The 13424-nt window shown below is 44.9% G+C and overlaps 1 protein-coding gene across 10 annotated transcripts in view; it reads left to right on the top strand.

Annotated features, from left to right (window-relative positions):
* The window catches only part of ARHGEF11 (Rho guanine nucleotide exchange factor 11), a 98227-nt gene that overhangs the window by 44520 nt on the left and 40283 nt on the right, over nucleotides 1-13424 (top strand). For 7 of the 10 annotated variants that reach the window (XM_014836924.3, XM_014836922.3, XM_014836917.3 and 4 more), the window contains exons 2-8: nucleotides 5807-5839; nucleotides 7039-7053; nucleotides 7384-7472; nucleotides 8377-8475; nucleotides 11313-11362; nucleotides 12196-12253; nucleotides 12873-13051. In XM_014836924.3, coding sequence (XP_014692410.3) covers nucleotides 5807-5839; nucleotides 7039-7053; nucleotides 7384-7472; nucleotides 8377-8475; nucleotides 11313-11362; nucleotides 12196-12253; nucleotides 12873-13051 — 523 coding nt within the window. The remainder of the gene's footprint in view (nucleotides 1-5806; nucleotides 5840-7038; nucleotides 7054-7383; nucleotides 7473-8376; nucleotides 8476-11312; nucleotides 11363-12195; nucleotides 12254-12872; nucleotides 13052-13424) is intronic. The other 3 variants (XM_070497996.1, XM_014836915.3, XM_014836918.3) reach the window with 3 other exon arrangements.

Here is a 13424-nt window from a genome sequence, read left to right as displayed (position 1 = left end):
TTTTCTGCAGCACCATCTGAAGTGTTAACTTTGCACTCTGGTTCTAATCGAAACTGCTGCTTTTTTCCCTAAATGTCTTCAATTACGTAAACTCTTAGGGAGCATTTGTGTCACATTTTGTCGGCAGGGGTTGTCTGCAAACAGCCCTCTTTCCTTTCCTGTAGAGACATGCAGGCCTAAGAGGCCGGGTTGGCCAGCCTCAGACCTTAGGGAAAATTCTACCCAGAGGCAGAATCCTTGGAAAGTTAGGGTGCTAGAGAGGCTGCCTCAAGCTCCACCCTGGTAGATAAGAGAAGCTAGACCAGTAAGGCAAGGTCAGGGTTCGGTGAGTGTGGACTTTATCTAGAACTAAGATCCTGGCAGGGTAGCTCTTTCCTGGTTTACTGCTGCTCCTGGCTTTGGGGAGGCGCCCCGGAACATTACTCTGCCACAGACTCGAGACCTAGGCTGGCCTATGCAGGGTGTGCTTTTTTATCTCTGTCTATCGTATGTGTTATATGTCTTTATATACATATATAACATGTATTATATATGACGTATACACATATGAGATACAGTTATATGTCATGTGTGTCCGCATGTGAGGTGTATATATTATATATGTGTATATATATTGTGTGCGAGGGTGTGTGTGCGTATGTATGTATGTAAAAAAGAAAATAGGAGAGAAGGTCCAATAAAGACCACTTAGATCTACGTATGGCCACAGGTCAGTCGCTTTTTGATTGGAAGCACAGACCTTGAAGTCACACCGACTTTATGCACATCTTAACCCCACTTACTTCACCTCTCTGTTCGCTCCTCTGAGACTGGAGTGCACTACCCAGCTCACCAGGCTCTGGTGATGATGAAATGAGATAATGCATGTCAGATGCTTGGCACGGTGCCTGGTGGGCAGTAAGAACTTAATAATATTGTCACAGAACAGGGATATTCTAGGCCCTTTCCTCATTTACACACTGTGGTGGGGTGGGGTTCAGGATGAAGAGACCAGGAACCTCCCACTGAGGGGGCTGATACCACCCACTGCAGCAGATTGTCACCATGCGAGACTATGAGCCCAATGGTGCCAGAACTTCTTCCTTTTCAAGAGAGACCAGAAACCTATAATTTTTAATGTGAAATTGCCTGATTTTCAAATTTTAACAACTAATTTTATAAAAACAGTTACAGTCACTCACACACACACCATAGGCCAACAGAAGGGCTGTGTGGGCTGGTTACCAGTTTTCGACTTTGCTGTCCGGAAGGTCAGCAGACATTTACTTGGTTTATTGCACACCCTCTGGGTGAGGACGAAGAGGGTGTCTTCGACATGTGTTTGCAGAGTGCCCGTTCTGTGCCTGGTGCTGCTCAAGAGCACGCAGGGACGTACTGGCTGTAACCTCTGCCTCAGCGGAGAGGCAGGGCCGACGCCACAGATGATGGGGAGCAGTGTAGGAGGGAGGAACATTTGTGTCAGAATGTGGGCCACATTGTAAAGAAAAGGATGAGGAAATGGAAGATTTCTATGAACTGATGGAGTTACTTTGAGGATATATTAAATGGAAAAAGCAAAGTGTAGAAGTTGTAGGATACTACCTGTTGTGTAAGCAAGAAAGGAAAATAATATTTCTAGGTATTTACGCAGTATTACAAGAAGAAACACACAAAGGAAACCAAAAATGAATGAAAATGGTTACCTGGGGAAGAGTGGGGTGAAGAGATAAGGACACTCCTGAATACGCTTTTAAAATTTCATTTTGAATTTTCAACCATGTAAATGTTTAACAAATTCAAAAAATAAAATTAAGTAAATCTGAATAAAGCAAACCCTAAAATTAAGTATAAATATAAAAAGAACCCTAAATATATTTCAAATTGATACCATAAGAGGAATTAATCCTAAGTAACTTTCATCCACAGTCCTGACTGTGTACCTTTAGTGGGATGTAGTCTAAGGACGAAAAGAATTGCAAAGAAACCCTGAAGTTTGCTTAGTAAGTTTGCTGTTGCCAGTGTTACGGTGCAGTAACCCCAGAAGCTATCTTGTGTGTATTCTAGAGTAAAGCAAATGAGTCAATATATTCTATTGTTTGGGAACAGAGTTCTCACCACAGGGAAAGGAAGATAAAATATGGAATTGGGGACGATGAGGAAGAACTCTTGAGTGTTGGAGTCAAACTGGAGATTTCAATGTGAACTCACAGTTTCTTAATGAGTATTTCCTAGCTCTGTCCATTGAAAGGGCCTAGAAGCAGTGACATCTCAGTAGCAGTGAGCACCTAGCACCCAGATCTTGTTTCTGAATACATTTCCTAATAAAAGGAACCAGGGCTCCTTAGAGGAATGTTTGATTCCAGGGCTGGCCACAGGGAAAGTGCAAGGTGAGCCTGGAGGGTCTTTTTGTGCCAGAAGGCAAAGATGCGCTCAAAGACAGATGGTGACACTTTAAAAGGATACAGGAGCTGGCTTGTAGAAGCTCTCACCAGCCAAATTGGGACAACTTTAACATTTAAAAAAATGTGATGGTAATAATGGACTATAATGCATTGCATTGGGGAGGAAAATCCATGAGTTCATTGCAGTCCAGAAAAGGGAAAAGAAGGCCATCCTTACAAAAGACTGTCTGCTAATAGGTGAAGGAATGGTAGAATTAGCAAATTGCTATTTTGCAGTCACCAGTGCAGTAACTGGTTCAGGCAAGGATCATCAATGGATAGTAAAACTGTTGGATGAGAGGTTGTTGGAAAACAAGATATTCATATGGTCTCAAAATATCACCCCACAGGTTTCCCATTATTCAAACGGGAAAATATGCCTTTCCTACTGAGGAATCTCAGGAGTACCACCTACCTAAGTCATCAAACCTGGCATGACCCAAAGTGGCCAAGCTACAACATCACTTACATAATATTCTTTTAAACTGTTTAATCTGAATGTAATCATGAGGAGACAAACAAATCCACTGCAGGCAATTCAATAAGACAACTGGCCAGAACTCTTCAACATGTCGGTGTTGGGAGAGACTGAGAAAAGGGAGGTAGGGGGTCGGGAGAGCATTCTAGAGTAAATGAATCTAAAAGAGACATGAGTAAGTGCAATTTGAGATCTGTGATTCAGTCCTGGATTAAGGCAGTTGGGGAAGAGCTATATAGAAGATTAGTAAAACAACTGGGGAACTTTGCATATGAACTATATATATTATATATATATATATATATATATATATATAAAATAATATAGATAATATTATTGTATCAAAGTTAAACTCACTGGGTGTGCTGATGGCATTGTGGTTATGTAGGAGAATTCCAAGCGTCTTAGGGGGATATGCTGAAGTATTTAGGGGTAAAGTGTCATGATGTCTGTGATTTCAAACAGGAAAAAATGTATAATCATAGAAAGATACAGCAAATGTGACAAATATTAATTGGTGAATCTACATGGAGGGTACACAGGTATTCATCATGCTGCTCCTCAACTGTGGTGTCGGTTTGAAATTTCTCAAAATAAAATGTCAGGGTAAAAAAAAGTGAGCTGCGATAGCCAGGGACAGCCTCGTGGAGTCAATGCTGTTAGACCAGAGCCTTGAAAAAGGAGTAAGAGAGGAGAAGGGATGGTGGCCACCATAAGACGGGGGTGAGAATGAGCACAGCATCTTTGAGGATCCAATAGAGGTCGGAAAAAGTAGACGAGTAATGAGTGAACTTGAAAAGGTATTTGGATCCACTTGATGAAAGGCCTTTAATACCAGGCGATTGCACGCACATCTGATCATCTAGATAGTAAGGAGAGAATTCACAGGTTCTTGATCAGGGGAACTCAAAGAAAATAGTGTTTGGGGAAAGTTAGTCTGTTGTATTGGACGGCTGGATAAACTGGAGAGTGAAAACAAGAGGCCTTTTTCAGTCATCCAGGCTTGAGGCGGTGGACATGTGGCTTAAAGTGGCTATCAGTGATGATATCAAGGAAGGAGCAACTCTGGAAAAACATAAAAGGACCCTCCAGTCTCCATAACTGACTGGATGTCTATGGGCTAATTGAGAAGTTGGATCAGAAAATCCGTCTCACTTGGGCCATTTAGAGAGCCACAAATCTGGGGGGAAATTCTCCACTGTCCTGGGCCCTCTCCACACCCAGCAAGTTTAGGCTGATTGGAATCTGATCTCTGCTGCCAGATTTTGACAGGAATGTCATCAGAAAGAGGGCGACCCCACCAATAAGTCTTGGGTTTTTTTGACAGCCTCTATTTCAAGCCAAACTACTCCTCTCCCTCTTCCCTTGTCTCACAAATTTTAACCCTCCACAGTCTCCCTCCCAGATCTCTGCTCAGACTCAAAGCCCAGCTGACTCAATAGCCCAGCGTTGTTTCCATCCACCAGATCTGCTGCTTTAGGCATTTCTTCCTCCTCCAATTCAACAGTAGTCTTTCCTGCTCATGTTTCAATCCCCTCGTCCCCCACTGTACCTGCCCTGCCCTGTGATTTCTTTTAGAGGAACTTTTTGATGGCTGCTGAAATGATCCTTGTCCATGCCCCTCACAGTCCTCTACAGCCAGGTACAGGGACCTTGGCCTCACGTGCCTTCAGTTACGTGGAACAGCTCACAACCCAGCTCAAGTGCAAGCCAAACCAGGTTAAGAGTTAACCAGGTTCAAAAACCAAGTTAACTTGCCAGACCATTTTTTCTAGGCTTTAATATGGGCCTAGGAAGCCAGTTTCCTGCAGGGTCAAGCAGAACGAGGCAAGGAGGCGGCCCGAGCTGCCCCAAGATAAAATGGGCTTTCTCATGACAAGCAATGAGGAGGAGGCGGAGGAGTTCAATCCATCGTGGGTAACCCACTGGGGAGGTGTTGTTGACCCAACCGAAGACAGCAGATGAGCAGCTGGAATAAAAGATCTTTAAAGGTCCATTCTGAGAATCCTTCTCTGATAGGGGGTGGGGGCGGAGCTGTTGCCACTCAGTGTTTGTACTAAAGTTCTGTATGTTGACCTCATCCGTTACCTGCAAGTGCGTGTTTCATTCATTTTTGTATCCCCTGGTGGCATGGTGTCTACAGCAGCACTTCTCCAATAGAACTTCCTGCAGTGATGGAAACCTTTTATTCTGCCCTACCCAGTACGGTAGCCACTAGCCATATGTAGCTATCAAGCCCTTGAAATGTGGCCAGTACAACTGAGAAACTGAATTTTACATTTTGTTTAAAATTTAAATAGCTATATGTGGCTAGTAGTTATTGTATTAGATAGCAGAGGTCTGGATTCTGGAACTTTATTTTTTTCAGTTTTATTGAGATATAACTGACATACAGCCCTGGATAAGTTTAAGGTATACAGCATAATGACTTGACATACGTGCACTGGAAAATGATTACCACAGTAAGTTTAGTTGTCATCCACAGATTCTAGAATATTTGTTAAATGCTGAGCTGAGATTAGGGGCTGGGAGCTGTGGAAGATAGTGGAGGGGCGCTGACCAGCATCGGGCAGTACCCTGTTCGCTGCCGTGGCCGAGGCTGAGCTTGAAGACAGGACCGCCTTCCTCCCTAGTACAGTGGGGAAGCTCTAAAAGGGTTTAAGCAGGAAAATAACACTGGTAAATTTGTGTTTTAGTAAGATCGCTGCACTGTGTTGTGGCCAGTTTCCACCCGTGGGTCCTTCTTAGCTTGATTGCAGTTTTTCTTTTGAACCAGCCATGTCCAGTGTCTTGTCTGGTTTATGTCTCGTTTTGTTTTTCTTTCTCTTTCTTCCTCCTTTCCTGCGTCGCTCTCTCCTGGGCCCCACGCTTTCTTCTTCCTTGATGTCCTTCTCTCTCTGATCCAAAGATCAGCCAGTAAAAAGCAGTCTCACCTGTCCAGGTAAGAGGGGTGCCAGGGTGAGGGGGAAAGGAGACCCCCTCTTTTAAGTTTGTTATTTGTTTGTATTGTATTATATGTATTATTTGAAGAGATAGCACCTTCACATGATTCACAATTTAACGGGTACCAATGAGAATATAATGAAAAGTTTCCAGCTCCATCCCTGTGCCCGAGGCACCCAGTTCCTTCCTCAGAGGAAGGTGTACGTATCTTTTGTCCCCTTCCAGAGGTATTTTATGCCTATGTAAACAAAGATATAAACGTATCTAAACAAATAATTTTCTCCTCTCCTTACCCACTTTTTTCCTGTCCACATAATTCTGCCTCTTGCTTTTTTCCCTCAACAACATGTTTTAGAGACCATTCTTTATGCTATATAGAGAGCCTCCTCATTCTTATACATGGCTGAATCCTGTGTCATTATATTGATATTCTGCGATCTATGTAATCAGTCACCCATTGTGAACATTTAGATTATTTACAATGTTTTGCCACTGCACACAGTGCTTCCATGAATAACCTTCTACATAGTCGTTTGCCACAGACATGAATAGGAGACCCCCCCCTCGGAGGGGCAACAACTATTGATTAGGAACCAGCCACTAGTACATTTTTCTAGAAAGGAGAGGCATAACAATGATTTGAGCTTCTCCTGCTCCTGCAGGGGTCTTATTAAAGAGAAGACTAAGTGATAAATCTGGTTTGGTCATCTGTGGTCCCTAAAGGTTTTAGGGTCTTAATAGTTTCTAAGCAAGGTGCCTCAGGCTGGCTATAGGAATGAGGCTGAACATGGGGTTGGAAACTGCCACCAAACAGACCAGATTCCTGTTCTCCCGTGGTACCCACAAGATAAATGGAATTTTCAGAGGCTTGGACCATTGCTGTACCCCTCCTTTCTAGAAAAGTGTACAAGTTGCCAGTTACCTAACTGGTTAGTACCAAATGCCCAGTGGCCCTTCTGGAAATGCTGTTTTGGAGAGGGACAAAGAGATGAAGCTAAAGTGGGGGAGACATATCTGCTATAGCCACCGCAGTCCTCTGCTGTGTTCATGCAGACCTGTGTGTTTCTGACCCACCGTGTCCTTGCCCTCCAGTCTCCCCTTCCTTTGCAAATCATCGCCTGAAACTAACTAGCTATTTGTTTTTTCCTGTCTTTTTCTTGCATTCATTTTCTCTGCTGCTCCGTTCTGTTCCATCAGCCCCATTGCAGCCTGGTAAGACCCAACAAGCATGTATATTTGTGCACATCCTGTTCTTGCTATTGTCTCTTTGTCTCCTGACTCCAGGAAGGGCTATTTCCCTTTACGCCTTGCTGGGTATTAAAGAGATCATGCTTGCCCTGCCAGCCTAGGATTCCAGAGAGGTGGTGTTGCGAGTGGTGTAGACATGGCTAATCTCCCACCAGATTAAGCGGGTTACAGGATGACAGAGTTGGTCTCTCCTTACCCAAGACTCAGGGCCCATTTTGACAGAGCTTGCTTCCACTGGAAGGCTGGCCCTTCCCTGCCCAGCTCATCGATGTGCTTTTCTTACTCCTTCTCCAGGTTAAATAGCCTGTCTTTGGGAGATTCGGCACCTGAACGCAAGTCCCCTTCCCACCACCGCCAATCCTCTGACACCTCTGAGACCACAGGTAACCTCTTCTTGGCACATTAACACACGGACAAAGGGTGTACACCCTTACAGACAGATCTGTATACCCCAGATGTAAAACAACTTAGCCTTTGTCCTGAGCTCATTGTGTGTGCTAGGCATTGTGTTACGTGTTTTACATAAATTGCCTCATTTAGTCCTCATATAGTCCTTATATTTCAGTGCACTGAAACCAGTTGCGTTCTAACTCTAGAACTCAGGCTTTACCTATTACAGGAAGCAGTCAGGCCTGTCCGCACACATGCGTGATGTCTGGTGCACACCCGCAGGGAGGGGGCAGTTGGGTGTTACAGCCTCTCTTTCTTTTTTTCTGCCTTCTGTGCATGGATGTGCATGTGAAAAAAAGGGTTCTCTCTTGTCACTTAACCTTCCCTGGATTTAGCAAGGGACCAGCTGTGAGTCACCCACATGAGTTTCCAGCTCTGCAGAGTCAACAGGCCTTGCTGTCCCACCTGCTGTAGTCATTGGACATGATTTGACGGAAGACTTCCAGTCTCTCTAGGGCTCAGTCCTGGGGCTGCTGCTCTGTGAAGTTAGTCTTCAGCCTGGACACGGCCGCGCCCCTTCTTTGGCCAGTAACACCCAGACACACCTGAAGAGCTGGACGTGCACAGAGACACACGTCTCAGCATCTCAGAGGAGGGTAGTTTCTTGTGTGGAATACAGAGTAGTTCCAGGTTTTTGTGGTCACCAAGGGAGGCATGTCTTTGTGATAGCATGTGGACAGCTAGGTCTGGGAAATCTGTTAGTCTACAAAGGCTTTCCGGACGAAGAAACACACTGGGCCTTTCCCGGGTTGCTCTTGGCTTGTATGCACTATGCTGCTGGTGGCAGTGCCTGCCTAACCCCCTTCTTTCTCCTTCTCACCTCTGACCTCTCACCAGGTCTTGTTCAACGCTGTGTCATCATCCAAAAGGACCAGCATGGCTTCGGCTTCACAGTCAGTGGGGATCGCATTGTTCTGGTGCAGTCTGTGCGGCCTGGTGAGTGTGGCAGCCCTCCTGCCTGCAGTGGGCAGTTCTCACAAGGCAACCGTGGATGTGACAGCACTGCGTGACTCAAAGAACATGCTCGTGCTTTCTCAGGAGGCCTGAATGAATACTCTAGAACTCGTTCTCCATGAGCGTCTGGGAAAGTCTCCACAAGGCTAGGCCACTAGGCAGAATTTCTAGGGATCCCACTTCATGCTTGCTTCCCTATTGGGAAGTGTAAAAAGAGCAGAAGAGCCCTCGGGTCATCAGGCAAATGCCTGCCTGCCCTGCAGAGGAGCCCCTCACACTAGGTCAGAAGATGCCGTGGAGGAATCGAAGACCTGTGTTCTTCATACTTACCTTCACATCACGTTGCTCGGTGCACAGACAGTCACTGTTCTGAGTGGGTTGCAGTTAAGACGGGCACACTGGTCCAAGACAATTAACTTTAAGTAGTAAATTACCGAGAGATAAATGATGTGTGTTGGACAGAATTTGTATTTGGGTAGTTCGAGGCATAGTTGTTTCCCTTCTCTTCAGTTTGGGAAGCTTTCTTAGAAGAAGTAGGATTTCAGGAATAGGTTGAAAGATGGAAAAGAAAAACACGTTGACAGGATAGGAATTTGGTGGGAAGAGGGTAAAGAGTGGGAGGTTATCGTAAGCAAATCAATCAAGTAACCAATTATGTATAAAAGATCTTCGAATATTTCAAAGCGCTGTCATGTGCCAGCTGGTAGATCGTGGTTCGTGAGCAGCCCAGGCTGAGGAAGACAATCAGGAAGGAGCTGGAGGGGCGAGAGGATAAAGCAGGTATCCCTGGCAGGAGTGAATCCAGTGTGACGAGTGGGCTTGGGCGTGGTGACACGGGGGAGCACCACCAGGCTTGGCTTGAAGAAGACGACAAGGAACAGGCTGGGGAGCAGGCTCACGTCTCACACTAAAGTACAGTGCAAAATGGGAAGGAAAATAGACTTGAAGTAATTTTGGAGAAAGATCTGGGATTTGTTTACAGGAAAGGTGGAAAGAGAAGGTCAAACTTATGACCAAAATGAGGTCTATGGATCTTGTAAGGATATGAATAATTATAGCTTCTTATGTTTGGGAGGTAGCTTTTATCAGAGAGGAGTTTGTTTTGCATATCCTCAGGTAGGGCTCTGAAAAGATACTTTCATTCTTTACTTCCTTTACGCTCTCAGGGTTCCTGGACGTGATGACAGAGCTAGCGGGGCTGGCAGTAACTTGTACTTTGCTCCTGTGTCTGTTTGATGCAGAAAGTATGGGGCTCCCCTCTGGGGACGTGTGAGTTCAGCACTCTTTCAGTTTTTCCTCCTCTTAGGCCTGAGCAGAGTCAAACCCAGAGAGGAAAGAACAAAAGGATAGCTTGCAGTAAAATAAGAGTTTTGGAAAATGTGTGTATGTATGTATATTTTGGGGAGAAGAGAGGAAGAGCCTTCATTTGGATTGGCATTGAAATTGCAAGAGTGACAAAGTAGCTGTTATTGTCTTTTCCAGATACTAATTTCTCTAGTTCACTGTTTCTCAAAGTGTAGTCTGTGCTCAGCCTGCACCTGAATCAGCGAGGCCCTAGGATGATTGAAATCCACGTTCCTGGGCCCAACCCCAGAAGTACTGAATCACTTTCTGGCAAGGGGGCCAAGGAATATGCTTTTTAACAAATTCTCCTGGTAATTTTCCTGCTTACTAAAGTCTAAGTTCTGCTCCAATCCTCTTACTCTGAAGAGTGTAATTTTTTTTTAATCACTAAGTTATCAGAAGTGACCTCATGAGTTTCATACATTCAGGCAAGATTGCTCTTTTCTCTCTGCCTTTAGTTTCTAGATGGCAGTATAAGAGAGAGTTTCAAGGTGTTTGCAAGTACTCTTCCATAAATAGCACACTTTACATGAGGGTTGTCTTGCGTCCCAATATTGAAAAGCCAAATTGGAGTGTAGTCATCACTGTAATTTCTCTTTTTAGACTAGAAGCATCGAGATGTGCTTTGTGGGAGTTTTGTTTTGATCAGATGAGTACAACTTACAGACTTAATGATCATCTTGGGGCAAATTTACAAAAAGCATGATGTCTATGCTTCTCATTAACTTGTTTCATCTTTAGTATTTCTTATGCTTCCTGGGTATAATTTAAACTAGGACTCTAAGTCGTTTAAAACTGCATGGGGGTCAAAACCACGGCAGTCTCCAGTTGAGTGACAACCTGAAAAAGTTGAGAGCACGTTCAGAGCTCCTCTCAGTCAGTCACATTCAGAAGCCCTTAATCTGGCCCATTTTAAAGGGAGAAACTGTAAATAGTCTAAAACAATTTTTTAGCAGAAAATAAAACAGTTGTCATTATCATTTTTAATGAGCCCCCAGAATATCTTTATGAACCACAATTTCAAAACTCTTGTTTTAATCCTTTTCTCCATCTTCCTCCTCCTAACTATTATTATTTAACAATTATATTTATAGAGTAAACTCATTCTTCCTGCTGGAAAATAAGAAATAACCCTTATTTGACCTCAGAACACATGTAAACACATTCAAATGAAGCACATCCACTCTTCCCGGAGCCTGGCGGCCTCTCTCCTGCCTCGGCTTGGCTGTCAGAAGTCTGGCATCTGAGCTAGGTAGAGGAAGGAGCAAGAGATGTGACCTTATATAGTCCACTCTAGCTTAAAGGTAGTTGTGTCACTGGAGCAGAATAGGATGTACACCCAGCATTTGAGATACTTAACACAGAGAGGTGAGGAGAAATTGTGGGGGGAGGTGATCTGACAGGGACTTTGGCGTGGACTCAGCGACCTCTGGGAAAGGTTGATGGGCTCTGCTGACCAGGCCTTCTCCTTACAGGAGGTGCAGCCATGAAAGCCGGTGTGAAAGAGGGCGACCGGATCATCAAAGTGAGTGACCTTCCCTCTCCGCCCCCCAGGAGGGTGTGCAGGGTCACTGTGGCCTTGGCCCGTCCTGCACACTTCTGTTTTGATACCAGCTGTCAGCTGGCCACTGAGTTAGGGGGTCATACCATGAGAGTGAGCACAGTAGTATAATGCGACAGAGTGGGGATGCAGATAGCTGGGTTCCATATCCTAGGCCTTTCTTGATGGCTAACCAAGCTTCTGTAACTAGTTTTGTTATCCCTTTTCACAAAAAAAAGATTAAGAAGGAGAGATTAGACTAGTGAAGGATCCAACGCCTTTGGATTCTCAGGTTGATATTTTATCCTCCGTACAGTGCTGACTCGAGGTCCTTTCCAGTTCTTAGCTACTGTAATCTGCCCTGTTCATTCAGTGCTTTCTTCTGCAGTAGAGAGTCCTAGAAGCATTAAGGAAACCCTCGATGAGGGGACTCCTTAGTCCTCTAGTGAGGAGGAAGCACACTAGGTCGGTTGACATGTATACAGGCTGATGGTTAGAAAAGTATATACCAAAAATAAATAAAGTCATTAATTAATGAATAAATTAATGAACAAACACTAAATGAGTGAATGAATGCCCGGTCAAATGAACGGAGCTACAAGTCTTATCCCTGAAAACTTGTAAGCCAGCTAGGGAGACAGAACACATGGGAGATGTGTACAGGAACAAATTCATAACATGAATTTGAGTAAACAAGTGACTAGAGGTGGCTAAAGAACATTGGAAAATGGCTTCCTAAAAGAGTGGCATTTTGAACTTGTAGAAGGATCCCCTAGGTTTCTGTCACCGTTCCTCAGTATCGTTTGTCCCCTCAACAGGTGAATGGCACCATGGTGACCAACAGCTCACACCTGGAGGTGGTGAAGCTTATCAAATGTGAGTAGGAGAGAGCTGACAACAAAAGAAAGTAGGGGAGCAGATGGCCTGGGAGGGAGAGGGAAAGAGCAGGTCTGTTGACCCAGGAGACTTCCTTTGTAGATGTGGGAGGCTGCCGAAGTCACGTCTTTAGTCTTCACATGGAATGATCCGCTTAGACTGCCACAGTTCCCTATTGTCATTTCAAGTGGAGACGCTGTTAGTCTCTCCTCAGGCATCTTTATTGTCACGCTCATCTTTGTACTCCCGTTTAGACCATATCCTACTAAGACCAGGTCTCCCTCAAACACCGTTCACTCGCTACTTAATTTAGCGAGATAAAGGAGGAAACCAGACTGATCGGGCAGTACCTTGGGAGTGTTTCAAGGTGTCTGTGGGTGGAATTTCGATTGAGGTCCCTGCATGAAGAAAGGGAAGGAGGAAGGGGTATTGTGTTGATGCAGGGTAGGTGGGCAGGAATTAGAGAATGGCAGGGGGGCATTAAAAGTGAGGGGAACCTTATCTCCAGAATTAATGTTTAATGAAAGGAGAAGGATGAACCTCCTCCTTTGTAGCTTGAATGTCTGCCGTGCAGAACAATACTACTTGAGCAAGCCTCTCTCTGTCTGTCTTCCTCCAGCTGGTGCATATGTTGCACTCACCCTCCTAGGCTCTTCACCCGCATCCATTGGTGTCTCTGCACTCCAGCAGGATCCAGCCCCAGCAGGAGCTCCCCGAGTCACCCCTGTGATTCCACCACCACCACCTCCTCCACCTCTGCCACCTCCACAGCGCATCACAGGACCCAAACCTCTGCAGGTAATGGTCCTCCTGCTCCTCTCCTCACTCTGCTGTCCCTTTGAAGAGGAAAGCAAGTTAAATTGAATGGCACGCTGGTAAGCAGAGACAAGCCAAAAAGATACGTGAAGACCATCAAAAAGTTGAACAGAACGAGGGCTGCATTAAAGGGATTGTTGCATGCCTTAGTGTCCTCCTTCCATATAAATGCATGTGCAGGTTTCTCAGACAGCAACGTGCAGTGTGTTTCCTAAGTGTGTGGAAGATTCTAAAGCCCTTTGAGACTTCTTCTCCCCATGGGGAGAGAGTGCACACCTCCAGCATAGGTCACCAGAGGCATCTGCTGAAGACTGATTCTAATCATTGTGACAAGAGTGTGGAGTAAGTCAAGGAG

Source organism: Equus asinus, chromosome 25 (assembly GCF_041296235.1).
Source record: "Equus asinus isolate D_3611 breed Donkey chromosome 25, EquAss-T2T_v2, whole genome shotgun sequence".
NCBI lineage: Eukaryota > Metazoa > Chordata > Mammalia > Perissodactyla > Equidae > Equus > Equus asinus.
The sequence above is the reverse complement of the archived record's forward strand: the minus strand, read 5'-3'. Positions and strand labels throughout refer to the sequence as shown.